This window comes from Rutilus rutilus, assembly GCF_951802725.1.
Source record: "Rutilus rutilus genome assembly, chromosome: 16".
NCBI classification, from domain to species: Eukaryota; Metazoa; Chordata; class Actinopteri; order Cypriniformes; family Leuciscidae; genus Rutilus; species Rutilus rutilus.
The window spans coordinates 4,903,342-4,927,348 of NC_140224.1; the positions used below are offsets into that span (position 1 = coordinate 4,903,342).

At 36.7% G+C, this 24,007-nt stretch overlaps 1 protein-coding gene across 1 annotated transcript; it reads left to right on the forward strand.

Annotated features, from left to right (window-relative positions):
* Positions 1-923: 923 nt before the first annotated feature.
* LOC311306187 (integrin alpha-X-like) lies at positions 924-23,567 on the forward strand. The gene is made up of 30 exons (XM_084434451.1): positions 924-1,076; positions 2,099-2,219; positions 11,080-11,183; positions 11,288-11,358; positions 12,511-12,625; positions 12,747-12,877; positions 12,981-13,123; positions 13,536-13,683; positions 14,004-14,154; positions 14,293-14,366; positions 15,139-15,256; positions 15,367-15,500; positions 15,622-15,768; positions 15,896-16,096; positions 16,268-16,401; positions 16,491-16,627; positions 18,175-18,326; positions 18,547-18,678; positions 19,187-19,260; positions 19,420-19,561; positions 19,727-19,825; positions 19,898-19,977; positions 20,116-20,202; positions 21,020-21,098; positions 21,234-21,329; positions 21,429-21,509; positions 21,604-21,714; positions 21,812-21,925; positions 22,905-23,015; positions 23,136-23,567. Exons 1-30 carry the CDS (start codon positions 1,037-1,039, stop codon positions 23,214-23,216), a joined length of 3,408 nt encoding a protein of 1,135 aa, XP_084290577.1. The 5' UTR covers positions 924-1,036; the 3' UTR covers positions 23,217-23,567.
* The last annotated feature ends 440 nt before the right edge of the window (positions 23,568-24,007 follow it).

Genomic DNA, 24,007 nt, shown 5'->3' on the forward strand with positions numbered 1-24,007 from the left:
TTTTTGCCAGCTGAGTTGATGGTGATGGTGAATGTATGAGTGAGCATCAGTAGCCATGAGTCATGGTGTGACGTCACCTCCCCTCTTCGACTGATTGGCTAGAGGAGGAGCTGTCAATCTAGAACTAGTGGGCCAATGGTGGTGCTTAACCACGCCCTAATTTACATGAAACTCAAACTGCAACATTTGGGAAAGCAAGCGCAAGAACATGGAAAGAAGAGCAAAGAGAAAAATAGCACAAGCGTACAAAAGAGTAAAATAAGCAGAAAATGCAAGAGAGCACAAAGTACAGAGTAATAAAACCAAGGAAAACATAATTTTAAAGAAAACATGAACATAAGTTTAAGTTTTGTGCAAAATAATTTTGTTTAAAGTTTTTATTCATGCTTGTTTTGTTTTGTTTTATTCACGCAGCGTGATCACGTGTATTATATTTTGATCTGTGACCACGTTGTTTGCTATTCTGATCATTTTGCTTTTTTTGTGTGTTTTTTTGTTTGTGCAATAAATATTTACATGTGTTTAAAAAAAATTTATTTCGATTTTTTGATCCGTGACCGCAATACTTTAGATGGGATATTGACCCCATACCCTATTTGTGCATGATAAAACTAAACACATGGAATACAAATTTTGGTATGGGTCACAGACACTTACCTATTCTAATTTAATTTAATTCTAATTAAACATAATGTCGGTTAATGGATAGCTGATGACCACGTCGGTTGTAAGGAAAAAGCCCGGTTTGTTTTCCCCTAAAAGTGGGCGTGAACCTTTTCAGAGACGTTCTATGACGCTACGCCGGTTGTATGTATTTGGACAAGGCAGTTGTGTAGAAACGACCGTCGAGGTTTTTTTTTTTTTTTTTTTTTATTGCAACGACCGTCGAGTTGATGAACAGTGAAGTGAAGTGGTGACGTCACATGCACGATGGGGAGTCAGCTTTCATCAGGCAAGTTAAAACACATCTTCGCTTTCATTTATTTCCTTGACTGTCTCACCTCAGTCATCCTCTATATACACTTGAGATGATATTATGGACCAGAACTTCTGTATCAGATTATGCATCTTTTGTGGTAAGATATTTATTTATTTTATTCTCTCTCTTTTATTAGCCTAGTTATTTTGTACGCACCATTGTTACCTCACTAGCTGCCTATTTCCACTCTTTTGTAAATCTTTTTGCTCCCTTTTGTACGATTTGAAAGCAGTGAATGGCAATACGATTTTATCATCATCTCACCATGTAAAATTGCCTTTACATTCTCTATATAATCTAAATTTGTTCAAATTTAAAGCTGTGAAATGAATTGAAATAATCATGTTGTACAAGAATAGATAATGAGTTATTTAAAAAAACACAATATATCATTGTAGGAATTAGGTTTAAAGCTCTTTCAGTTTTAAGTTTACTGTAGATTTACATTCTTGTTGATCATAAAAAAAATAGGCTAGACATCTAATTTTTGGACCTCATAAGTTCAAAACTATGACCTTCTTTCTAAAGTAGGAGCATATGACCAGATATTAAATGGATGATGATGAAAAACTGTCCTTTTAATGCAAGAATAAATTGCAACAAGTATGCACTTCCTTCTCTAAAAGCCCCTCTCAGTCTAATTCTGCGCCATGTTAGCTTTCTGCCTTCACACATGTCACACCCAAACACGCATCTATGAGAAAACCACTATAAATAACTTATAGATGTAGGCTACGACACATTTTCAGATAGCTATTCGTATTGAAAATTACACTTACGAGGAAACCAAACAAACTGGTTTTCACAGTGTAGCATGAGCTCAAGTTCTTTTTCTTTCCCTTTTCTTTTCTTTTTTTAATGGTTACAAGACATTTTATGTTATTTGTTATGTTAATGTTGTCAGTTGTCTCTATTGGTGCTACTCGGTGAAATAACCAGCAGCTGCTGAACTGATGTTTGGCATCTGTTATGTATTTTAGCCTGGCTGCAATGCTGTTTCAGCCAATCAGCAAGCAGGAATGGAAATTTCTATTTTATACATTTTAATTGATTTAGCAACTAGAAACTGTAATTTGACAGTCTTTTTTTTTTTTTTTTTATCACTTCTAAACACTTTAGCATCTCAGTCGGTGATGGCTTTTAACATTGACCCTGTTTCCTGGAAAACCTTTACTGCACCTTCACCTTCACAGAGCCAAAATGTTGCCTTTGGCTATAAGATGATACAGAAAGCATCAAGGTGAGAGCATCATAACCACTGATAATGAAAAAACAAAACCGCACTGCTAAAACAGGAAGAAAGAAGCTGTCTTACAAACACCAGTCAACCAGAGTTTTGTAGCCTTTACAGGGTTGCCAACTTTGGGACTTTGGCTGGAGTGAGACTCTGTAAAACATCAGTGCGCGCGCATAACCCAACCCTAATTTTAAAAATGTCTTTCCTTGTTTACTTAGTATAAACCCTGATTTATGATTTTTTTTTTTTTTTTTTTTTAAATGTACAATTCATTTATTGATTGCACTATATAAAAATTGGTGATTAAATAACAACATCAAAACAATAAAAAATCTCAAAACAAAAGGGACACATAATAGTTACTCCACCTCCCCAGAAAACCACAACACAAGTTTCACACATTAGGCCTGTTGTAGCCTATGCCCCAGTGGCAGTGTTGGCCTGCTTCACCACCTCTGCAGGAGGCTCGTATCTGAAGCAGGGTTCAATCCGTTCATGAACGTTCATTGCGTCTATCACGTGACAAATGAACGAAAGACTCGGAAAGGTAAAGTAATTATTTATGTTCCCAGTAAATCATTTTTGACTGCATTATAATGATTTCTTAATTCAGAATATGATAAAGACTGCGTAGGTGGATGTGTTCGGGGAATTTGGCTGTTAAAAGTATAACATTTAAAGCCCCTTAAATGAACGAAATGACTCGAAGAAGCGAGTCAGTAAAATGATCCGAACTTCCCATCACTCACAGGGTGCCATCAAGTGACATTCTGTTCCTGGTGTCAGTCTTGTTTAGGCCAATAACTGAAAAGGTTCTCTCAGCATCCGCATTTGACTGTGGCAGGCTCAACACAATCTGGGCAACCTTTGATCATTTGGGGAATTTTAAAATGCCACTTGCCCGATTTGCCAAAACGTAATTTGTACCATGAGCCTATTTTTATTGAGCAATTTAGCTAGCTCACATAACGCACGTCAGACAACGTTTGCAACTATAGTTGATGTCTGTACTCTCGGCACACAGACTGATTAGGCAAGGCTACGTCTGTAGTGAAAGGCACACCATTTTATTATCTGCTTACCTTGATTGTCATCCAAACTTTCAAACGCGCATCAGTGGCTCCGACTCAGACTCCGAACCTATGCTCTGAACTCTCTCTGAACTTTTCACACGCAACTGGCGTATCAGGTGCAAGGTTTTCAGTGAATCAACGATCAGAGAATACTGCAGTGAGAACGTTGTAGGCAGATGTTACAGCTGTGGGCCTTAAACTCCTCTCCTGTCACTAAGGGGAGAAAAATGGATTTTGGCGTGACATTTCTTGCGTGTGCGTGAGAGCGTGAGATTGATGCTGAAAGCGTGAGTGTCACGCCAGATGCGTGAGAGTTGGCAACCCTGCCTTTAGACGGGGTCAATATGAATTAGATTCTACTACACTGATATGGAAAAACCCAGATCATAGCTTTTGTGCTCTATTGCACATAGCGAACAATTATACTGGTTATCAAAATATTTATTGAAAGTTTGTGTGTGTCTTCTGAATCTTCATTGTTGAATTATTTATTTGAACTTACATTATTACAGATTATAAGAGAGAGAGAGACCATGTTTTGATAGGCTGTAGACAGAAAAAGAACAAAGAAATAAAGCGTCACACTGACAAATTATAGACACGGTCTATGTCCGAAATAGCAAGAAACCATATTACTCGCACTTTTTCTGCTGTATTTATGCTTTGTGCTGGCCTGGAGTGGCAACATGCTTTTCTGCACATGTGTGTGAAGTATGTAGAGAAAACGTCTCCGGTTACGACTGTAACCCTAGTTCCCTGAGTAGGGAACGAGACGATGCGTCGATGATGTCTGTTAGAATTACTAATCGGTCCAGAGGAGACAACAAAACACGGAAAAGAACGACTACTTTTCACTTGAGTATAAGATAAATGCGCTAGAATGGCAGCACATCAACCAACAGTGTTGGGGAGTAACTAGTTACATGTTATGTACTTTAATTACAAAATAAAAATAAATGTAATCAGTTACAGTTACTGAAAAAAAAAATGTGTAGGCCTAATTAAATTAGTTACTTATGAAAATCTTAATGATTTCAAAGGGGGTTACATCTTGCATATTTTCTGTAAAAATCTAGGCTCCAACCTGTCTGAGAGTTGCCACTCTATCACTGAGAGTGATAATAATGTGTTCCAGTGAAATCTGTATTTAAGCTCAGACCAATCTCAAAGTAAAAAGAGGTGCTAAAGTGTGCTTTTATGGTGGCTTTACTTTATGTGTTCATCTGCTTTTCTGTAGTATGCATTATTAGTATGGTGTTTACTGAGTTTGATAATATCATTTATTTCTTTTAATATCAGTCTAATGCATTAGGCCATGTTAGCGTTTCAGATCGTGTGTGTGTGTGTGTGTGTACGTACTGTATTGCATGTGAAAGATGGATGCGACAGCTTGAGCAGACTCCCAAATGTGCTCTACTACAACTCTTCCTCTTCTCAACAAGGACTGCGGGGGCGGGTTTATGTAAATTTTAGGGTTAGTGATGTCACTAACCCAGGAGGAATGTTGTGTAGTCCCAACCAGCCGTTTGTTGTAGTCCTTAAAAAACGATTTCTTTAAAAGCAAATATCTTCATTTGCTTTGAACTTTGAGCGCTGTATCTAAAGTTAGATATGTGAAATCATAATCAACCACCCCTTTAAATAGGGTAATCTGTAACCTATTATATTTCCAAAGAAGCCTTCCCAACACTTTCTACCAATAATGATCTGGTCTGACCCCAATCTGAGTGAGGCAATGTTTATTTAAACAACAACAAAAAATATTTACCTGGAGGATGAAGAAATAACAAATGCAGAAAAACAAGCTAGGAAAATAGGAACTGGAGATTCAATGACTCAATGCAAGTGGGGTCAGGGATGCAGATAAGAGAAAGTGTGTCCTTTCTTTGAAGGACAACTAAAGTTAAATGTGAACTTAAAGCTACAATATGCAAGAATTTTTGGCCTCTAGAGGGCGCTACATTCCAAACAATAACAACGGCGTACCTTGATGACGATGTGAAGGAGCGTGGAATGATGGGAACTGTCGTTTTAAACTCCACCGTGGATGTAAATCAGTCAAACGGGAATCGAAAAATCATGTTCATGGATGAGGCTAAGTTCTTTTTTTATAATGACATGCTTTTTGCGCGCTGGAACGAGAGAGAGACTGAAGAGAAAATTGGACGCAGAGAAAGAAAACCGGTGGATCCGAGCTCTCATTTTTGAACTGTTTTGAGCCGTCGCGGTTGCCACGGTGAATGCGCGTTGTGTGCGACTTTTGTTTGTTTTGCTTTATTTTAATAAAGTACGAGTCCCAGTCACGCCGACCCCTGTCTTCTTCCTTCCTGACTCTTAAACCTCATCACACTTTTATTTCATTAAAATGAATTAACCGCAAGAAAAGTAAGGTTTAATACTAAATTGGTTATCATAGATGTTACTGTATGTCGAATTCATTGTTGTGATAACGCGGCGCAGTTTTACGTGTTCTGAACAATTGTTGTAAAAGTACATTCGAACATACCCACATCATTTGCCAAAATACTGATTAATCTTTATGTATAACACATGCTATATTTATTTACATGGCCATAAACACCAGACGTGATAAACAATGTCAATAAACTAAACACAAATATAAAGCAATATATACTTCCCTTACATAAACATAACTATTACCGAATGCTACATTTGGAAAATATAAAATTAAGCATGCTTTTTCGACAGAACCAGCTGCAATCGGTAAAGAATAATTGTGTTCCATAACGACTGCAAGAAGCAAGCTAACGTCTGTTGCTTGATAGACGCTACAACTACAACTTCCGCATTCGTCCAGGACTCCACGCAGTACGAGCGGAAACCGAGGGTAACGCGGATATGACGCCATTGACTGGCGACTCCCAGCTCCCCCCTGCTCTAACGCCCCGTTTCCTTGGTTAGAATCGCAATTTTCTCACGATTTAAAAATAGTTGGAAACATTTGGGATATTGTAAGTAATCAACTTAACAAAATATATAACACTGGCCTTGAGATTATGGGATATTTTAATGCAAAATTATTGCATATTGTACCTTTAAGAATCCACAGGCTCCATCTCATGCAATATAGACAAAAACCAAAAGAGATCATCGACGACTTCATGACTAGAGCCAGAACTTTAGCACTGAAATCCAATTCACTGACGATAAGCTCAATGACCGTTTAGTCAAACTTATCATTGCCAGTACTCCTTTCCATGCTTTAAGAATCAACTTATACAGCAAGCCTAAAGGTCACCCCATTGCCGATATAAGAAGAGGGGCAAAAATACGCAGCCTTCACAGCTGGTAATGAACAGATACAACAGCTTGGTATGTCACACACTGAAATGTCCACGCTGTAACAAAAGGACAACATGTCAAAACTGTGACACAAACCACAAACCACAAGGCAGTGCCCTGCATACAATGATATATGCTCTAAAACGAGCAGACAACAGAGACAGCTATCCAGCCAGTGCAGAAGAAGGAAGTCATGAACATGCAACAGATGCCAAAACCACACTAACCCGTGGAAAGACCACAAACACAAAGATGAGCTCAGCATTAACATTCTAGACAGCACTAAAGACAATTTATACATGCCAAATACAATTTCACTCCATCAACATCACTGCAAAATGCATGCATAGCATCCATGTGAAACCACCCAGAGATGAGGCATATACAACTCTGAATATTAAACCGCCTCTCTTGCAAGGACATGAATACACGCTTCACCTGAAAATAGATAAGGGGACATCTGGAAACACACATCCACTGCCTACATTCAAACAGATGAATGGTGCATTACCACAAAGCATCTAAAACCAGTATCTAATGCAAAATCCCCTGCTTTGGAACCATCAACATGCCATGCCATTACAAAAAGTGCAGATGGAAAAATGCAAAGTTCGTCATGTCGTTGGTGTATCTAGACCAGCTGTGGTTGGCCTACCCAAGTGAGCTCCTCAGCCTTGAGACAGTAAATGTTGATTCGATGGCTGAAAGAGAAAACAATGGACATGAGGGAAAACAAACAAAAGAGTATCCGACAACACCATTTTTTTAAAATAAAATTGGCAGTTTCAATGGCACAGTAAAGCTCATCCTAAAGGAGGGTGCCAATCTATTCGTCGACCCACCATGAAATGCAGTATCACATCAAGAACAAACTTCAAAATGAGTACAAACTCATCGATCGGAGTCCTGCGAAAAGCGGAGGAGCACACAGATTGGTGGTTTTGTCTTGCCTTCAGCACAAAGAAAGAAGGATCACTTCGAATCTGCCTAGACCCACATCCTAAATGCAACTTAACCCAAAATTTGCAAATGCAAAAGTGTTCAGTAAGCTAGACACAAAAGCCGGAACCTTGTTGATAAATCTTGACAGGGAGTCACAAATTCTAACTACGTTCCGTACTTCTTTTGACAGATACTGCTAGAGACGCTTTACATTTTTTTCAGTTTGGCCCAAGACCATTTGTGTGGAGCTGACAAGGGATCACGACAGGAATCTGATAAGCCTAATGGAAAGAGCTGTGGAAACAGGTCCGGTGTTTAACAGTGACAAGCGTATCATCAAGCAGCTGAGCATATCCTTCTTTGGCAACCTGTTCAAAGGCATTAGGCCAGATCCAGCTAAAGTCCACGATATGCAAAAAATGCTAACACCACAAAGCAAAAATGACCTTCATTGATTCATGGGCATGCTAAACTACTGGTAACCCTACATACCAAAGTTTGCGGATAAAGCCCACAATCTGAGAGGATTACTGAAAAGTGACTCACAATGGATATGGGACACTGATTATTAGAAATGCTTCGATGACCTAAAGACAACAGTGTCAGATGATGCTTGCTTAACGCTTAACATAATACAATCCAGCGACCACCCCCACAGTGGAGGTAGATTCTCAGAACTGAGACTGCAAAAGAACCCAAGCTCGGTGCACTAATAGAAATTATCCATCAGAGATGGCCAGGCAGAATTCAAGACCTGCCAAAAGACCTACGCAGCTAATGGCCTTTCCGAGATGAACTTACCATAGAAGCAGGAGTTGTATTTAAAGGCAGACAAGTGCTTATCCATGACCAACGCAATGACATTCTGACTCAAGTCCACGCAGCCAACCAAGGTATCAAAAAAACATGCAGGTTGGCTTGAGAAAATATAAATTGGACAAAGATAAACACAGACATTGACCTGTAATGCTGCCTGAATCATAATCGTACACTGTTTGTTCGTTGGCTAGAGGAGAACTGAGCGACTGAGCATGGTTTCTCCCAAGGTTTTTTTCCCCTCCATTCTGTCACCTGATGGAGTTTGATTCCTTGCCACTGTCTATATATATATATATATATATATATATAAATGAACTAAATTAATAACTTTTTACAACAAAATGAACCATCACTGAACTCACTTAAGCTGGACTATGACGCTATTTTCTTCTACAGTAGATCTGCTGTACAGCAGAAACAAACTCTGTTGCATTACTTACCTGTTATTACTGTAAAGCTGCTTTGAAACAATCTGTATTGTAAAAAGCGCTGTATAAATAAAGGTGACTTGACTTGACTTGACAGACATTGAAAAAATTTGCAGATCTTGCAGTACCTGTAGAACATCAAGATGCACAACCAAAAATAACCTTTCATTCCACACAAAACACCCACAAAACCATGGCAGTTCCTAGCTTCTGATCTATTTGAGTTTCATGGACATCAGAACCTACTTACAGTGGACAGGTATTCTAAGTACCCATTGGTTGATAAAATGCCCATTCCAGTAAGCGGCCATTCAGTTGCACAAAAAAAAAACTTTATTTGGTCGACCAGATGAAATAATGACAGATAACCAGAGATGGCAAAAGTACTCACTTCTCATACTCAAGTAGAAGTACAGATACTTGTGTTAAAAAATACTCTGGTAAAAGTAGAAGTACTGATTTAACTTCTTTACTCAAGTAAAAGTAACAAAGTACAGGCTTGGAAATTTACTTAAAGTATAAAAGTAAAAGTAGCCTTGCGAATGATAACCTTTTTTTTCTTTCTTTTTTTTTTATGCAAAGCTACCTGGACCACACAAATGTTACTAGAGTGCAAGCAGAGAAACTTAAGTGGATTTGGAAAAAAGGTTCTTTATATCCCATTGCCTACATTTTAAATGGATGTCTGCCAATAGGCCTAAAACATCACAGAGCCTATATGATTATTGTGACAGAGACTGGGACTCCAGGTTAATGAGATTCTTACTGAGTAGCAAGAATTCAATTGTGAATTCAATTGTGATTCTGTGAGAACTCGTGGCCTTAAGATAGTAACACGTGGCCTCAAGATAGTAACTAGTGGCCTCAAGATACTAACTCGTGGCCTCAAGATACTATCTCGTGGCCTCAAGATAGTAACTCGTGGCCTCAAGATAGTAACTCGTGGCCTCAAGATAGTAACTCGTGGCCTCAAGATACTATCTCGTGGCCTCAAGATAGTAACTCGTGGCCTCAAGATAGTAACTCGTGGCCTCAAGATAGTAACTCGTGGCCTCAAGATACTATCTCGTGGCCTCAAGATAGTAACTCGTGGCCTCAAGATAGTAACTCGTGGCCTCAAGATAGTAACTCGTGGCCTCAAGATAGTAACTCGTGGCCTCAAGATAGTAACTCGTGGCCTCAAGATAGTAACTCGTGGCCTCAAGATACTATCTCGTGGCCTCAAGATAGTAACTCGTGGCCTCAAGATAGTAACTCGTGGCCTCAAGATACTATCTCGTGGCCTCAAGATAGTAACTCGTGGCCTCAAGATAGTATCTAGTGGCCTCAAGATAGTAACTCGTGGCCTCAAGATAGTAACTCGTGGCCTCAAGATAGTAACTCGTGGCCTCAAGATAGTAACTCGTGGCCTCAAGATACTATCTCGTGGCCTCAAGATAGTAACTTGTGGCCTCAAGATACTATCTCGTGGCCTCAAGATAGTAACTCGTGGCCTCAAGATACTATCTCGTGGCCTCAAGATAGTAATGTCCGCCTGTTAAAGTTGCCACGCATCAAACTCTTGCTATAGGGTTGAGCTGGAAACAGATTGGTAGATTTGAGTGGACCACTGCCAATGATTTAATGGCGCATGGGAGGCTCAATTTTTACACTTTTAGGGGAGATAAACCCATGAATGGCATAATAATAGTAGTCAATGAACAAACTGGAGAATGTAAGAGAATGTATTTTAACATAAAAAAAAAATCATAAAACTTTCATACTTCACCTTTAACAAAGCTCGGACAATGCACATAACAGAAGGCCTTCATGTGAATTTCTAAGCTAAACTTCCTACATTTGAGTTGTGCAGTGTTGTTTCTCTTTTCATTTTTTAGTCAGAAGGCACTGCAAAGCAAATTACATCTCTAACTTCTACCGTCACTGTAATGTAAAGTAGGTCATGCTGGAGACATTTGGCAACTGCTAAATGAGCCACTGCTGACTGTTCTGGTCCAGTTAAAATATTCTTTGAACTTAAAAACAAATTTAATTATAGGGCAAAGGTTTTTTTTTTTTTTTCACCTAATGCTTTGCCAATAGTTTTAATTTCCCCTTTCCATAATATACAAATATTTTGCGACACTAACTAAAAATAATTTAAATGCATGCTGATGTCCACACTTTTTCATCTTTAATTTTTTCCAGTACGATCAGAGGTTTTTGCGTCATACTGAAACATGTGCACACCCAACCAGGAACACCACAGATGTCTCCTTTTTTAACATTTTAACCTTTTTTTCCTGTCTTCTTCCATAGTCTACTTGTGAGTGATCCTTTAATACAACACAGTCAAACTCAAAGAGGACAAATATATCGTTGTGCTGTCACTGAAAGAAACTGCATTCCACTGTCCATTAACGGTACTTTGTTTGTAAATTATGCTTTCATGCATGTAAAAAAATATACTTGTTTTATTGTCCATGATAGTATTACTTTAAAAAAAAAATCACTTTTTATTCAACAGTCACCAATGAGGCTGTCAACATGTCCCTTGGACTTTCAATGTCTCTAGATCCTCAGTCTTCAAGAGCAGTGGTAAGTGTCATATTTTAAAGGGGTCATGAACTTTTTTTTATTATTTTATGTTTCCTGAGGTGCATTTAGTTATAATGTTGGTATGATTTTTACATCAAAAATTGTCATAATTTAGAAATAAAAGGCCATTCTCTACCCTGATTTTACCTCTGATTTGAACGCTCTGTTTTAAGGGGCGTGTCTGCCGTGAGACTTCAGTGTAAACGCCCACTGTTATGATTGGCTAACATCTTTGTATATGAAATAAGTATTACATATGGAACTCTCTCAAAATCTTTTACTACGTTTTTACCATTACAGCTGTCGAGATGAACTAATAGTGAAAAGTGTTGATTATAGTATTATATTTAGATCTACTCCCGTCACATGAAAGGTTGCAGCGATAAACACTGTAGCCGATGTCTGTTGAGCACATGAATGCAGTGATCTCGTCATTACAGCACATTACAAGGATTTTTGTGCTCTCACGAATGATTTCATTATAACTAACAGTGCAGATATGATAGATTCATTGTGCAGTGTAGATGGCGTCATTGATTATAACGTGAGTTTAAGAGTCCAGAACTCGTGCTGTGTGATTGACAGCGCCAGCGATTAGAAAGGGAGTGTTCTTTGATCGCTTTCTGTGTATAATTAATCACAATTAAAATAACAGATTATTTTTATGCTACTTAGAGAAACCATGTCAAATTGATCATTTAGACACTGGCTTGATTTACTGACACATAAACAATTTTGAGACAAAGAACATCTGACTGTACATGAAGTACAGTTCTCAATTCATGACCCCTTAAATCCCCTATTTTTGTGAGAATAAAAAATCTTAGTGCTGTTTTTCTACATTGTTTAATAATGCTTAGAGAAACTATATTTTGATATCCTAAAAATGCTATCATATCCTAAAAATATTATACAATAACAATTTGACTGCAGAAGCATGGAAGAAAAATGCAAGATTTGGTGCATGTATATATTTGTATAATTTGAATTAATGTTACATTTGAACCTACAATTTGCAGTCAATCTAAAAGATGTCCAAAATAATTGATTAATATTAGATTTGACAAATTTTCATAGTGTAAAGCTTCAAATGTTACACTAAAGTCCAGAATAGAGTGTCAAATTGAAAATAACAATCTTAATTTCTCTCAGGTTTGTGGTCCAACCATACCTAAGACCTGTGATGGTTTAACCACTTACAACGGCATGTGCTTTAAAATCAGTCCAGATAATGTTGTGAGCAGATCTGTGCCAAAGACTCTGAGAGGTAAATGTATGGCATTCTACCAAATCCAAGCAAGTCTTCTTCATACTGTATATACTGTATTACATGATTATTCAGATTAAATGAATATATATAATGCAATTATTCATTTCTCCAACTTCAGAATGCCCAACATCACAAATTGATATAGCTTTTTTAATGGATGGATCTGGAAGTGTAAAAGATCCGGATTTTAAAAAGATGAAGGCTTTTGTTATAGAAATGATCAATAGTTTTGTAGATCGTGATACACAGGTATGATAATCCATGCATTTATTATGATTTAGCTTGTCCATGATTTTTACCCCCATTTTTCAGCGCATCAGGCACTAAATCTATCAATCTATCTATCTTACAGTTTGCCATTGCACAGTTTTCTTCACAATGTGTCGTTCATTACAAGTTTGAAGTCAAAGACGCCACGGCATGGGAAAATGCAGTAAATGGGATATCTCAACAGAGAGGATTGACTAACACCGCAACAGCTATAAGACAACTTGTGTGAGACATGACTGCTGATATTTTATTGGAATTCTTTTATCTATGCCATTAAAAGTAATATTACTTCTGACTGAAAGACTTAAAGTGAAGATGTGGGGAGCACATCCTAATTTAAAAAATATAACCACCCACCCCAAAAAAAGGAAAACGGATAATACAAATGAAAAACTGATAGATGTCTGAGCAATCATGCAAAAAGCACATGATATTAAATGCAGGAATAAATAGATACACATACGGTACTACTACAAGTCTTTTTCTTTTTATGAGTTTTCATAAGGTTTTACAGCACTTCATAATTTTAACAAGGTTCCAAAGACAAGCAATGTAAACTTAATGAGAAACATATCCTATACAGTTGCATAATTGTATTGTTGATTAAATATATACTATTTTATTTTATTTTCAATAGGAATGAGCTTTTTGTAAGTAATGGAGGCGCAAGACCATCAGCCAGTAAAATTTTGGTTGTTATCACGGATGGTAAATCAACTGATTCAAAGTTGACTGAAGCTGTTCAACTAGCACAAGATAAAAATATAATACGATATGCTATTGGGGTAAGATTGGATTTTGCTTCTGCTAAATTAAAAAAGACTTAACTATATTAGTTGTGCAAAAAGTGATTATACTGATTCAGATCTAGATGGCTAGGCAAAATCAACATTCTTTGCTGATGTGATTTGTCTTGGAAAAGTTTTGTGGGATTTGAAATTTCCGGTGAACAAACACAAGATCTGATCTGGCCATTTTAATTATCCACTTTTTTAAATAAAATCATTCATCAAAAAAGAGGGTTATTTAAATATTAAAAATCAAAAACCGTTATTGAAATTATTACGTTCATGAAGTGTTACAATTATCATTGAATTTTTCTTAGGTTGGCAATGCTTTTGCTATTGACAAAGCAAAAAGGGAGCTGGCAATCATTGCATCTTTACCCACCAATAACTATGTGTTCAAAGTAACCAATTTCGACGCGCTGGAAAGTATTCGTGAAAAACTCAAAGAGAACATTATTGCCATTGAAGGTATGTTTGCAGAGGAAATGAAAAATTAATGACAGAGAAAATGTTTACATTTTACTTTGTTCAATGGATTGATTTAAAATAATACATTTTTAGATACATGAATACATTAACTGTGTTGTCGCTGCTTTTATTTGCTAGGAACCCAGACCTCTGGAGATTCATCTCGAATGGAGTTTGCACAGGACGGGTTTAGTGCAGCATTTACATCAAATGTAATTCTGTGTATTTCATTTATTTGACACCAAACTAATGAAAAAGATTAAATTCATGGGTTAGAAATAGTTTTACATTGAAATATATTTTCAGTTTTAGATTTAATTGAACAACAATTTACTTAATATTGTCATTAAAGGGTTAGTTCACCCAAAAATTTTAATATTGTCATTATTTACTCACCCTCAAGTTGTTCCAAAACTGTATGAGTTTCTTTCTTCTTTTTAACACAAAAGAAGATATTTTGAAGAATGTCGGTAATCAAACAGTTAATGGGCCCCATTGACTTCCATGGTATTTTTTCCTACTATGGAAGTCAATGGCTACAGTCCACTGTTTGATTACCGACATTCTTCAAAATATCTTCTTTTGTGTTCAACAGAAGAAAGAAACTCATACAGTTTTGGGACAACTTTTTGGGTGAACTAACTAAACCTTTAATACAGTACAATGTTACATCAGGTCAAATTAACTGCTAGAGTTGTAAGGTGCTATTTGTAAAGCTGCTTTGAAACCATAAGTATTGTGCAAAGTGCTATAAAAGTAACCTGGAAGTTCACTTGCATTAGGGCAAATCTAGCTGTTTGCATTCATGAATCAAGTTATTATTATTTTTAAAGCATTTGTTGCAAGCATATATCCGTGACGTTTGCTGTTTTGATGTTTAACTCAATGAAAAACACACTGTAGATTTTGCATGCTTGTAAACTTGTGTGGAAATATTATTTCTTAAATATTTCTGTTTATTCTTATAATGTAATCTGCATTCAGACAGATATGATAATGACCGCAGTGGGAGCTTTCCAGTGGAAGGGTGGATATCAGCTGTACAAATCAAATGATAAATCAGATGTCTTTCAAGCTGGAAGTGAGCATGACAGTTATTTAGGTGAGATCTCTTTTTCGATTGTGTAAATCAAACATAAATCAGTCAAAACATCAGAATACTTCTGCTTCTAAGTACTTCTAAGAATACTTCTAAGTCAATTTTCTTCACAGGTTATTCATTGGCAATAGCAACAATGTTCAGAGTAAAGTATGCAGTCATGGGAGCACCAAGACACAAGCATAAGGGACAAGTAACTGTTTCAAGAATTGACCGAAGTGGTTTAAAACAACTGGATCCTCCTAAGGTTGTAACACTCAAATTTATGTGAAATATTAGCACATCACAAATTAATGTAAGCGAGTGAAAGTACATGAGCTCAGAATAGCTGTATGGTAACTATATTGCTTCTCTTCCTCTTTTCTCAGCCTCAGATTGGCTCATATTTTGGAGCTGAGGTGTGTGTGGTGGATTTGAACAGTGACTCCAATACAGACCTACTTTTGGTATCGGCACCGACGTACATAGAGTCCGACCGGGAGGGCTTAGTGTTTGTTTACATCTTCACGCGTCGGGTCAGTGTTTTTTGGGAGATTCAATTAAGACTAACATTTTTAAAGAAAGTTAATCAAGTAAGAGTGAATAAATGTACATTTGTGTCTGTTTAACCCTGTTTCTCCTCTCTCTGTTATATCTCCATAGGCAAACTTCATTTTTTCGGATACACTGGTGGGCATGGCAGGTCAGAGGGGTCGGTTTGGCTCTTCTCTGGCCAGTCCAGCAGATCTGAATGGTGATGGTTTCATGGATGTGCTGGTTGGAGCTCCTTTAGAGGAGGATGGACAGGGCAGCATCTACATCTTCAATGGGATAGATGGAGGGATCATTTCAAAATACTCACAGGTGAAAAAGACGAGGGTTGGTTGCAGTTTAAAGTGATAGTTCACATAAAAATGAATTCTATCATCATTTATTCAGCCTCGTGGTTCACCTTTCTTGCATTACTTTTCCTTGACTCACTTCATTGACTCTAATATATTTATTATCTGTTTTATTCCCTCTTGAATGAAACAGAGGATTGCTGGATCATCTGTGCAACCAGGTTTGCGGTTCTTTGGGTTTTCATTGAGTCAGTCTTCTCTAGACCAGACTCGAGACAACCTTCCTGACATTGCTGTTGGGTCCAAGGGAGCAGTTCTGCTTCTCAGGTCTGTTTTCTTTTATAAAGAACTAAAATATATACAAATACAGTGTTTCAGCCATAATCATTCATATGTGTTATATTTGGCTCTTTCAGGTCCAGACCCATCATGCGATTGGAAACCAAAGTAACTTACAACCCAACCAAAATACCAACCAGTGAAACAGACCAGTCACTGGCAAACACCATGCGAGTGTGTTTCACCATGCGTCCATACAGACACATCATAAGAGGTTTGTCCAAATTTAGCAGTATTCCTTTATGTTGTAGTTCATGTTTAAGTGTTGAAGGAGCATTTCCCCTGTGGGAACAGTGATCTTTATTGAAAGTGGGTCATATATGTCGAAATGTAACATCAATTTTGAATTTGGTGCCTTCTTGACCGAGGAAAGACAAAACTTTAGGGCGCATTTGTATGGAAGACAACAACTCCCACAATTCACCACATTGCACAGCTCCGCAAGCCACTGCCACTAATCCAGAAACTAGGATGGTTCACAACACAAATGTCCGTGCCCCGTGCCGCCTCAGCTGCTCTTCGCTATATTGCGGCTCGTAAAGGTAGCCGCGGACATCTGATTCGAGCATCAGACTTTCGAAATCCTCTTCTTCCATATCATATTGAGTACCTTCCGCCATTGTCATAACTTCACATCTGGCTTCACAGCGCCTGTTAGCTTAGCTTCCAAACAAGATGGCGGATATTGCTTTTAGTTTCTGCAAGTGAAGTCCCAACCACTGATCTGTAATAGGTCTTTAGCGTGAGTGGGTCCCACCCCTTGGAAAAATGAGGAACAAGTGTTTGTAGACTCAACCCCTCTACAAAGATATGGGACTTCCTGCTTAGAATGACGCAAAATGACGATTTTTACATCATTATAAGCAGGAACTGCTACACTGAAATCCATATTTCTCCCGTCTCTGGGGAAAATGAGGGAATAATGCACGACCATTAAAAAATATGACTGGGTTTCTAATGATACAAAGCTTAATGCAAATGGGTGAAGTGTTCCTTTAAAATTTTCCAATGTGTTTCTCCAATGCCTTCAAACTGCAGAGACAACTATAAATAAGGACACTTTCTTTGTCACTGTGGTGTTCTCAAACCCTTTCTCTGAGAATCACAACTAGACCAACTCAGCAGCTTTGGCTCAACCAATGGCGTGAGTTTGGGGGTGGAATTAGTTGTTGGACCAACCAATGGCAGCCAGGGGGAGTGTTCTGGAAACCAGTCTGATAACTGCCTTATTTTTTTCAATTCCATTTGATGTTATTCCACAAACTACAGCTTTAAAAGCTTTTTCATTTAAATTCAGTTAAATGTGCTGTAAGTTTTATTTTATTTTATTCCACATAGAAAAAGTTTTCAATACTGATAATAACAGGAAATATTTCTTGAGCAGCAAATCAGCATATTAGAATAATTTCTGAAGGATCATGTGACACTGAAGACTGGAGTAATGATGCAGAAAATTCAGCTCTGCATCACAGGAATAAATTACATTTGAACATATATTTAAATACAAAACAATTATGTTAAATTGTAATAATATTTCACAATATTTGCTGTATTTTTGAATATCTTGAATTGAATCTTAAATCTTGAAAATCGTACCACTCTCAAACTTTTGAACGCTAATGTATTTATATAAATATGTTAGACATTTATAAATATTTTATCTTTGATTTACAGAATCTAAACGTTTGAACTGCAAAAGAATTTCTTCCATGTATTCATTTTTATATGTATATGTAAGACTGTTTTATGTTCATTATCTAGACCTATCCGCAAATATCAATTACACCATAATGCTGGATGCCAAGCGACAGAAATATCGAGCAAACTTCTCACCCAAAACCCGGGTCCTCAGTAATGTGTTGAACATTAGATTGGATGCAGAAACTTGCAGAAATCATACTTTCTTTATAGATGTAAGTCTGAAACATCACCACTTTTTGACAATTATTTTTTCCTATCTCACTCTTTTGAATAATACAGTAAATCAGTTATTCTGGCTGTAAGACATAACAATTATGAATGAAATTTAAATGGGAATAATTCAATCTCAACAATGCAACAATGTGGTAATACATACTGAAAATCCTGATATTAGGGTAAATGAATGCCATTGATCTATTCTTGCCCACTCAGGCTTTCTCAGAAGATGCTCTGAATCCGTTGTCCAATCAGTTAACATTCACATTTGAGGGTCTGCCACTTGCCAGACTGCAAAGCATAAAGCCAGTACTCCTGCCAACGATAAAGACCACCACAGACCACAGTGTAAGAGATGGCAACCGATGTTTGTTTTAAAGTATGAATCATTCAGATGTAACATTAAAGGGAAAGCTCATCTAAAACTGAAACCTCTGTCATCATTTAGGTCCACTGTATATGACTTTGTTTCTTCTGTCGAACACAAAAGTAGATATTTAGAAAAATGTCTTTGCTTGTCCATTCAATGAAAGTCAAAGAGGTTCAGTGTTGTTTTGGGCCTTATTGACTTTAATAAGACAAGTTCAAACATTCTTCAAAATATCTTCTTTTAGGTGAGTAAATGATGACTTACAGAAAGTCATTTTGAATGACACAAGGGTGAGTAAATGATGACAGAATTTTCTTTTTTTGTTGTTTTTTTTTGGAGGAACTATCCAACTCATAGAATTATTTTTAATTTACTAGGCTCTTTTTCACGTGTCTAAAGATATGAATTGCTAGTGCAATACAGTGATGCAGTTTTATATGATTTAAGAATGTACTGTATATGTAAATATCTCACCTCATTCCACAGCTGGATTTTGAGATTAACTGTGGACATGATGATATTTGTGTTGATGACCTCAGGATGGATTTCAATTTCTCTGGGTGAGCAAATATTTACAATTAGTTTTACAACTGTATTAGATTAAAGATCAGCATGCATGAATATGTGGAAATAGATTACAAATTGAGGTACAATAATGATAAGTTATGGAATCATCCTTGTTATACTGTGAGTTTCTCTCTTTGGTTTCTGTGATTCAGATCTACAAACATAGAGGTTGGGATAATGCAGGAGCTCAACGTGACAGTGTTTGTAGAGAACAGAGGAGAAAACTCATACAACACTCTCTTCACCCTCGAATACCCCTTTGGACTTTCCTACAGGAGAATCACATCTAAACAGGTGAGACCAGGATGATTTTATTAAAGAGACTCACAATTCATCTACGAATCAAGTACAGTTTTACTGAAAGGCATTTTTTTAGGCAAGTGGAATGTTTATTGCCATTGAATTTTCTATGCTTTGGTTATTGAATGAATATTTACACATCATTTTCTGTATGAGCAGGGCAGAGTGGAGTGTGTGTCTCTGGATGCTGAGCGAGGAGTTACACTGGGAGAAACCTCCTGCCAGATCAGTAAACCCATCCTCAAGGGAAACACTCAGGTGAGCTCACTTTTCAAATCGTCCTGTGTGTTTTTCTGTTCAAGCACTCATTTCCTCTGTGTCCACTTCTAGGCTGTGTTTCATATTGCATACAGCATCGATAAAGAAAGCACCTTTGATGAAAGTGTGACATTCACCGCTAAGATCAACAGGTATTAAATAATTTCTGGGGTTTGAGTGCACTCAAAGTATACAAGAGCATCACTTAACCATGAGCTGTTACGTAGTTGCTCACATGAGAAACTGATAACTGAAAATGCTCCTACTTACCAAAACCCTCCATTACACAGTGGGAATGACCAACACTCTCAAACCAGTGAACTTTCCAGACAGAAAAGCATTGGTGTCAAATTTGCCATTTACATTGCCTTAATAAGGTTAGTGCGCTTGTTTTTTAAAAGTCATTCTCAACTGGGTTTGCTTCAGCACCCAGATTTGACAGTGGACATAGTTTCCACTTGATGGCCAGTGTAAAATCTGTGGTTCTGAAGCAAAACATATACATAAATTGCATTGCCTGTTTTGTTTTGTTTTGTTTTGTTTTGTTTTGTTTTGTTTTGTTTTGTTTTGTTTTGTTTTGTTTTGTTTTGTTTTGTTTTGCTTAGACTGTCTACTTGTGTTTTGACCCTTTGCCTGTTTATTGGATTTCATCTTTGGATTACCCCTTAACAAAGCCGCATTTGGATCCTCAACCTTCGTGTCTCGGAGCAATCGTAACAGATTTACTGCTCAAGAAACATTGATGATAATCAGAAATGTTGAAAACAGTTGTGCTGCTTCTAATGTTTGTACTCTTTGAAAAGAGAAGTGAAAGCAGTGTAAGTCAGCAACTTCACTCAAAAGTGAAATATTGTTCAAACAGATCAATCTTATTAGACAACTTAAGGAATGAATGGCTGTCCCATAGTAAAGAGGTCCAAAATGTCTTTATTTGCATTTTATTTGCATGTCCATAAATCTTTTTCTTTTAATTATATAAATTTAGCATTTATATAAATAACTATCAGTTCTGAGAACTAAAAACATCATAAAATATTTCATAATATTACTCTTTCTTGATCAAATAAATGCAGCCTTGAGCATAAGAGACTTCTTTCAAAAACATTACAAAATCTTAATGATTTCAAACTTTTGACCCACTCACACACAAGATTTAAATTGCTGTCTGACACATTTTCCCTTTATTTTAATAAGACATGAAGATTCAAGCCTCCACATTAATTTTACTGCACAGAAACCTGATCTTGAAAGACCAGTCAAACAGATACTGAAGGTACTGTAATGACATTCACACACTTCCATGAACATAAAAATTTATTAAATAAACATTATCTGACCGATTTCTTATTCTCTATATCAATGTCTTTTCATGGCAAAAATTGAATTTTAATATCCTTCTCTCTTTCAGGTTGAAAATGACTTTAGAGAATTAAATTTCAAAGTTTTCATCAGAGTACCAGTGCTTTTGGGAGATAAAATCATCTGGACTGACAAAAACCTACAGGCATGTATATATGAATGTGCTGAAAAATCCCATCTACTGTAGATTGATTCACATTTATCATATTAAAAAACAACCAAACACTTGTGTATGTGCTTTTAGATTCCAGACTGTGTGAAACAGAGGGATGAACGGCCGGTTTTTAACGATTTTGTGGAAGTAATTAAAAAGGATCGTGTGTTGGTGAGTGTTTGAGTTTCATTCCCTGATCGAACAAAAACAAATCCATGAAATATAATTTCATATTCTTTGTGCATTGACCCCATTGCTCCATCAGAACTGCTCTGTGGCGGTGTGTGCCGTGTTCAGCTGTGACGTCACTCTCACAAAGAATGAAAGGAAACACTATAATATATTTGGCAATGTGAGCTCTGGATGGATTGAGCAGGTATCTGACTTTTAAAGCAAATCATATCACAGGACAGACCATATATATTCATAACTGTTTGATCATTTCTTATTGTCATGATCTGTGTCTCTCTCAGACTGGACTCAAGGCTGCAGTTTTTGAGTTGGTCAGTTCAGCGTCTCTGGATTATGACAAGAGCAAATACATTTTCTTTTCCTCTGATTCTCTACACACTGCACCGTCTGTCCAGGTAATTCAGTGATCGGTCATGTCAAGTCTAATGACTGTAAAAAGAGCTCTCAAAACAGTGCTCTGTTTGAGGGAATCTATAACGGCAGTCTACTGTTTATAGTTTATGATTTGTTGATTTATGATTTATTCTTTCTTTTTTTCAGACCACATACTTTTCTCTTTTTGCTTCTTGGAAATATATTGACAATTGCACTAACAACATTCTTTCACACAGATCTACTTCCTGTGCAAATACCACAGAGTCAAAAGTGCTAACACCACTGTTCAAGAGTCTGGGGTCTGAAAGAATATGTTTTTGAAAGTCTCTTCTGCTCACCAAGACTTCATTTATTTGACCAAATATACAGTAAACAGAGTAATATTTTGAAATATTAATACAATTTTAAAGAACAGTTTTCTATTTTATTATATTTTAAAATAAATTCATTCCTGTGACGTCAAAGCTGAATTTTCAGCATCATTACTGCAGTCTTCAGTGTCACATGATCCTTCATAAATTATTCTATGCTGATTTGCTGCTCAAGATTTCTTAATATTATCAGTGTTGAAAACATTTGTGCCACTGCATGTTTTTCAGAAATCTTTGACGAATAGAAAGTTTAAAAGAACAGCATTTATTTGAATTAGAAATCTTTTCTGTCAGTTTTGATCAATTTAATGCATCCTTGCTAAATAAAAGTATTAATAACTTAAAAAAGACATCTTACTGACCCCAAACTTTTTAATGGTAGTGCATAGCATTTTAAAATGAATTACAACAACAGCACAAGAGACAGGCATGTGGATCATACACACTAAAACCGATGCATTATAACAAAAGAATGTACATAGTAAACAATCATGTCGTCAAATTATAATGTCTCTATTGTTGGACATGGAACATCTGTGTAGGAGGAAGGAGGGGGACTTCCTGTTACACTGAGATCACTTCTGACTGCATTTTAAAATTCACTTGTTCACATTTTTCCACTTTGTAGATTAACACTCAAGTGGAGGTGTATGAGGAGGTGAACCTGACCAAAGAGATCATTGGAGGAGTAATAGGAGGACTGCTGCTACTGGCTCTCATCACAGCGGCACTCTATAAAGTATATCACCATCATAACATCAGTTTCAATCGCTGGCACTTTCACCTGTCTACACAATCTATATGTTTAAATGCTTACAGCATGTACAGTTTATTACAGCATATTTTCTCCCTTTACAAGGCTGGGTTCTTCAAACGCCAGTACAAGCAGATGCTGCAGGAGGCGCAGGGCGATGCAGGTGGACTTGAGAATGAAACGTGAATTTAACACCTCAGTGTTACAAAATATTCCGGCTTGATTTAGAACATTTTATGAGAAATTTTTCATGATAATATATGACATTAATTCATATATAATTTTACTTCATATCACTACTCATCATTATCTTATCAGTGAGCTCAACAATTACAGTATTTTATAGCATGTTTTGTCACATTTAATCATATTCTCATAATAGGGATTAGCACTGGGTATATTTTGTAAATGTTTTATTGCTTTCTGCTTAATATAAAATATATAGTTGATTTTTTGCAAAACTTGCTTTTTAATTTCAGATTATTTCCATGATTTTAATTAAAGAAAAAAGCCATTTAATGTTGGTAAGATCCATTACACTTATTTTTGTCTTTATTTATATGCCCTTCATTTGTGTATGAAATAAAAACATTTGGGTTTGAATATATATATATATATATATATATATATATATATATATATATATATATATATATATATATATATATAAAGTCTAGGTAACGACTGTAGCCCTGATTCCCTGAGATGGGGAAAGAGACTTGTATTGACGCTATGTGGAATGGCATCAGCGTGTTTGTCTAAAGGAGACTCGAAGGAAAGCCAGAGGTATGGCAACGAGACGCGGGGAACCAGGGTTACAGTCATAACCTTTGGATATCAAAACGAGACATTTTTGGAGCTTGATTAAAGGAACACTTCGACTTTTTGGTGTTATTGGATCTATATCCAGAGCAAGTATCCATTGATTCATCAGGTCAGCGTTTTTGGTTGGAATTCCCCTGTTTATTGTCGCAGCT

Bases quoted from the DNA above. Each gene is read 5' to 3' on its own strand.
- LOC311306187 (XM_084434451.1), top strand. From the start codon at position 1,037: ATGGACCAGAACTTCTGTATCAGATTATGCATCTTTTGTG. The intron at 1,077-2,098 runs GTAAGATATTTA...TAAACACTTTAG, and splicing joins CAGATTATGCATCTTTTGTG to CATCTCAGTCGGTGATGGCT. The intron at 16,097-16,267 runs GTGAAAAAGACG...TGAATGAAACAG, and splicing joins TCATTTCAAAATACTCACAG to AGGATTGCTGGATCATCTGT.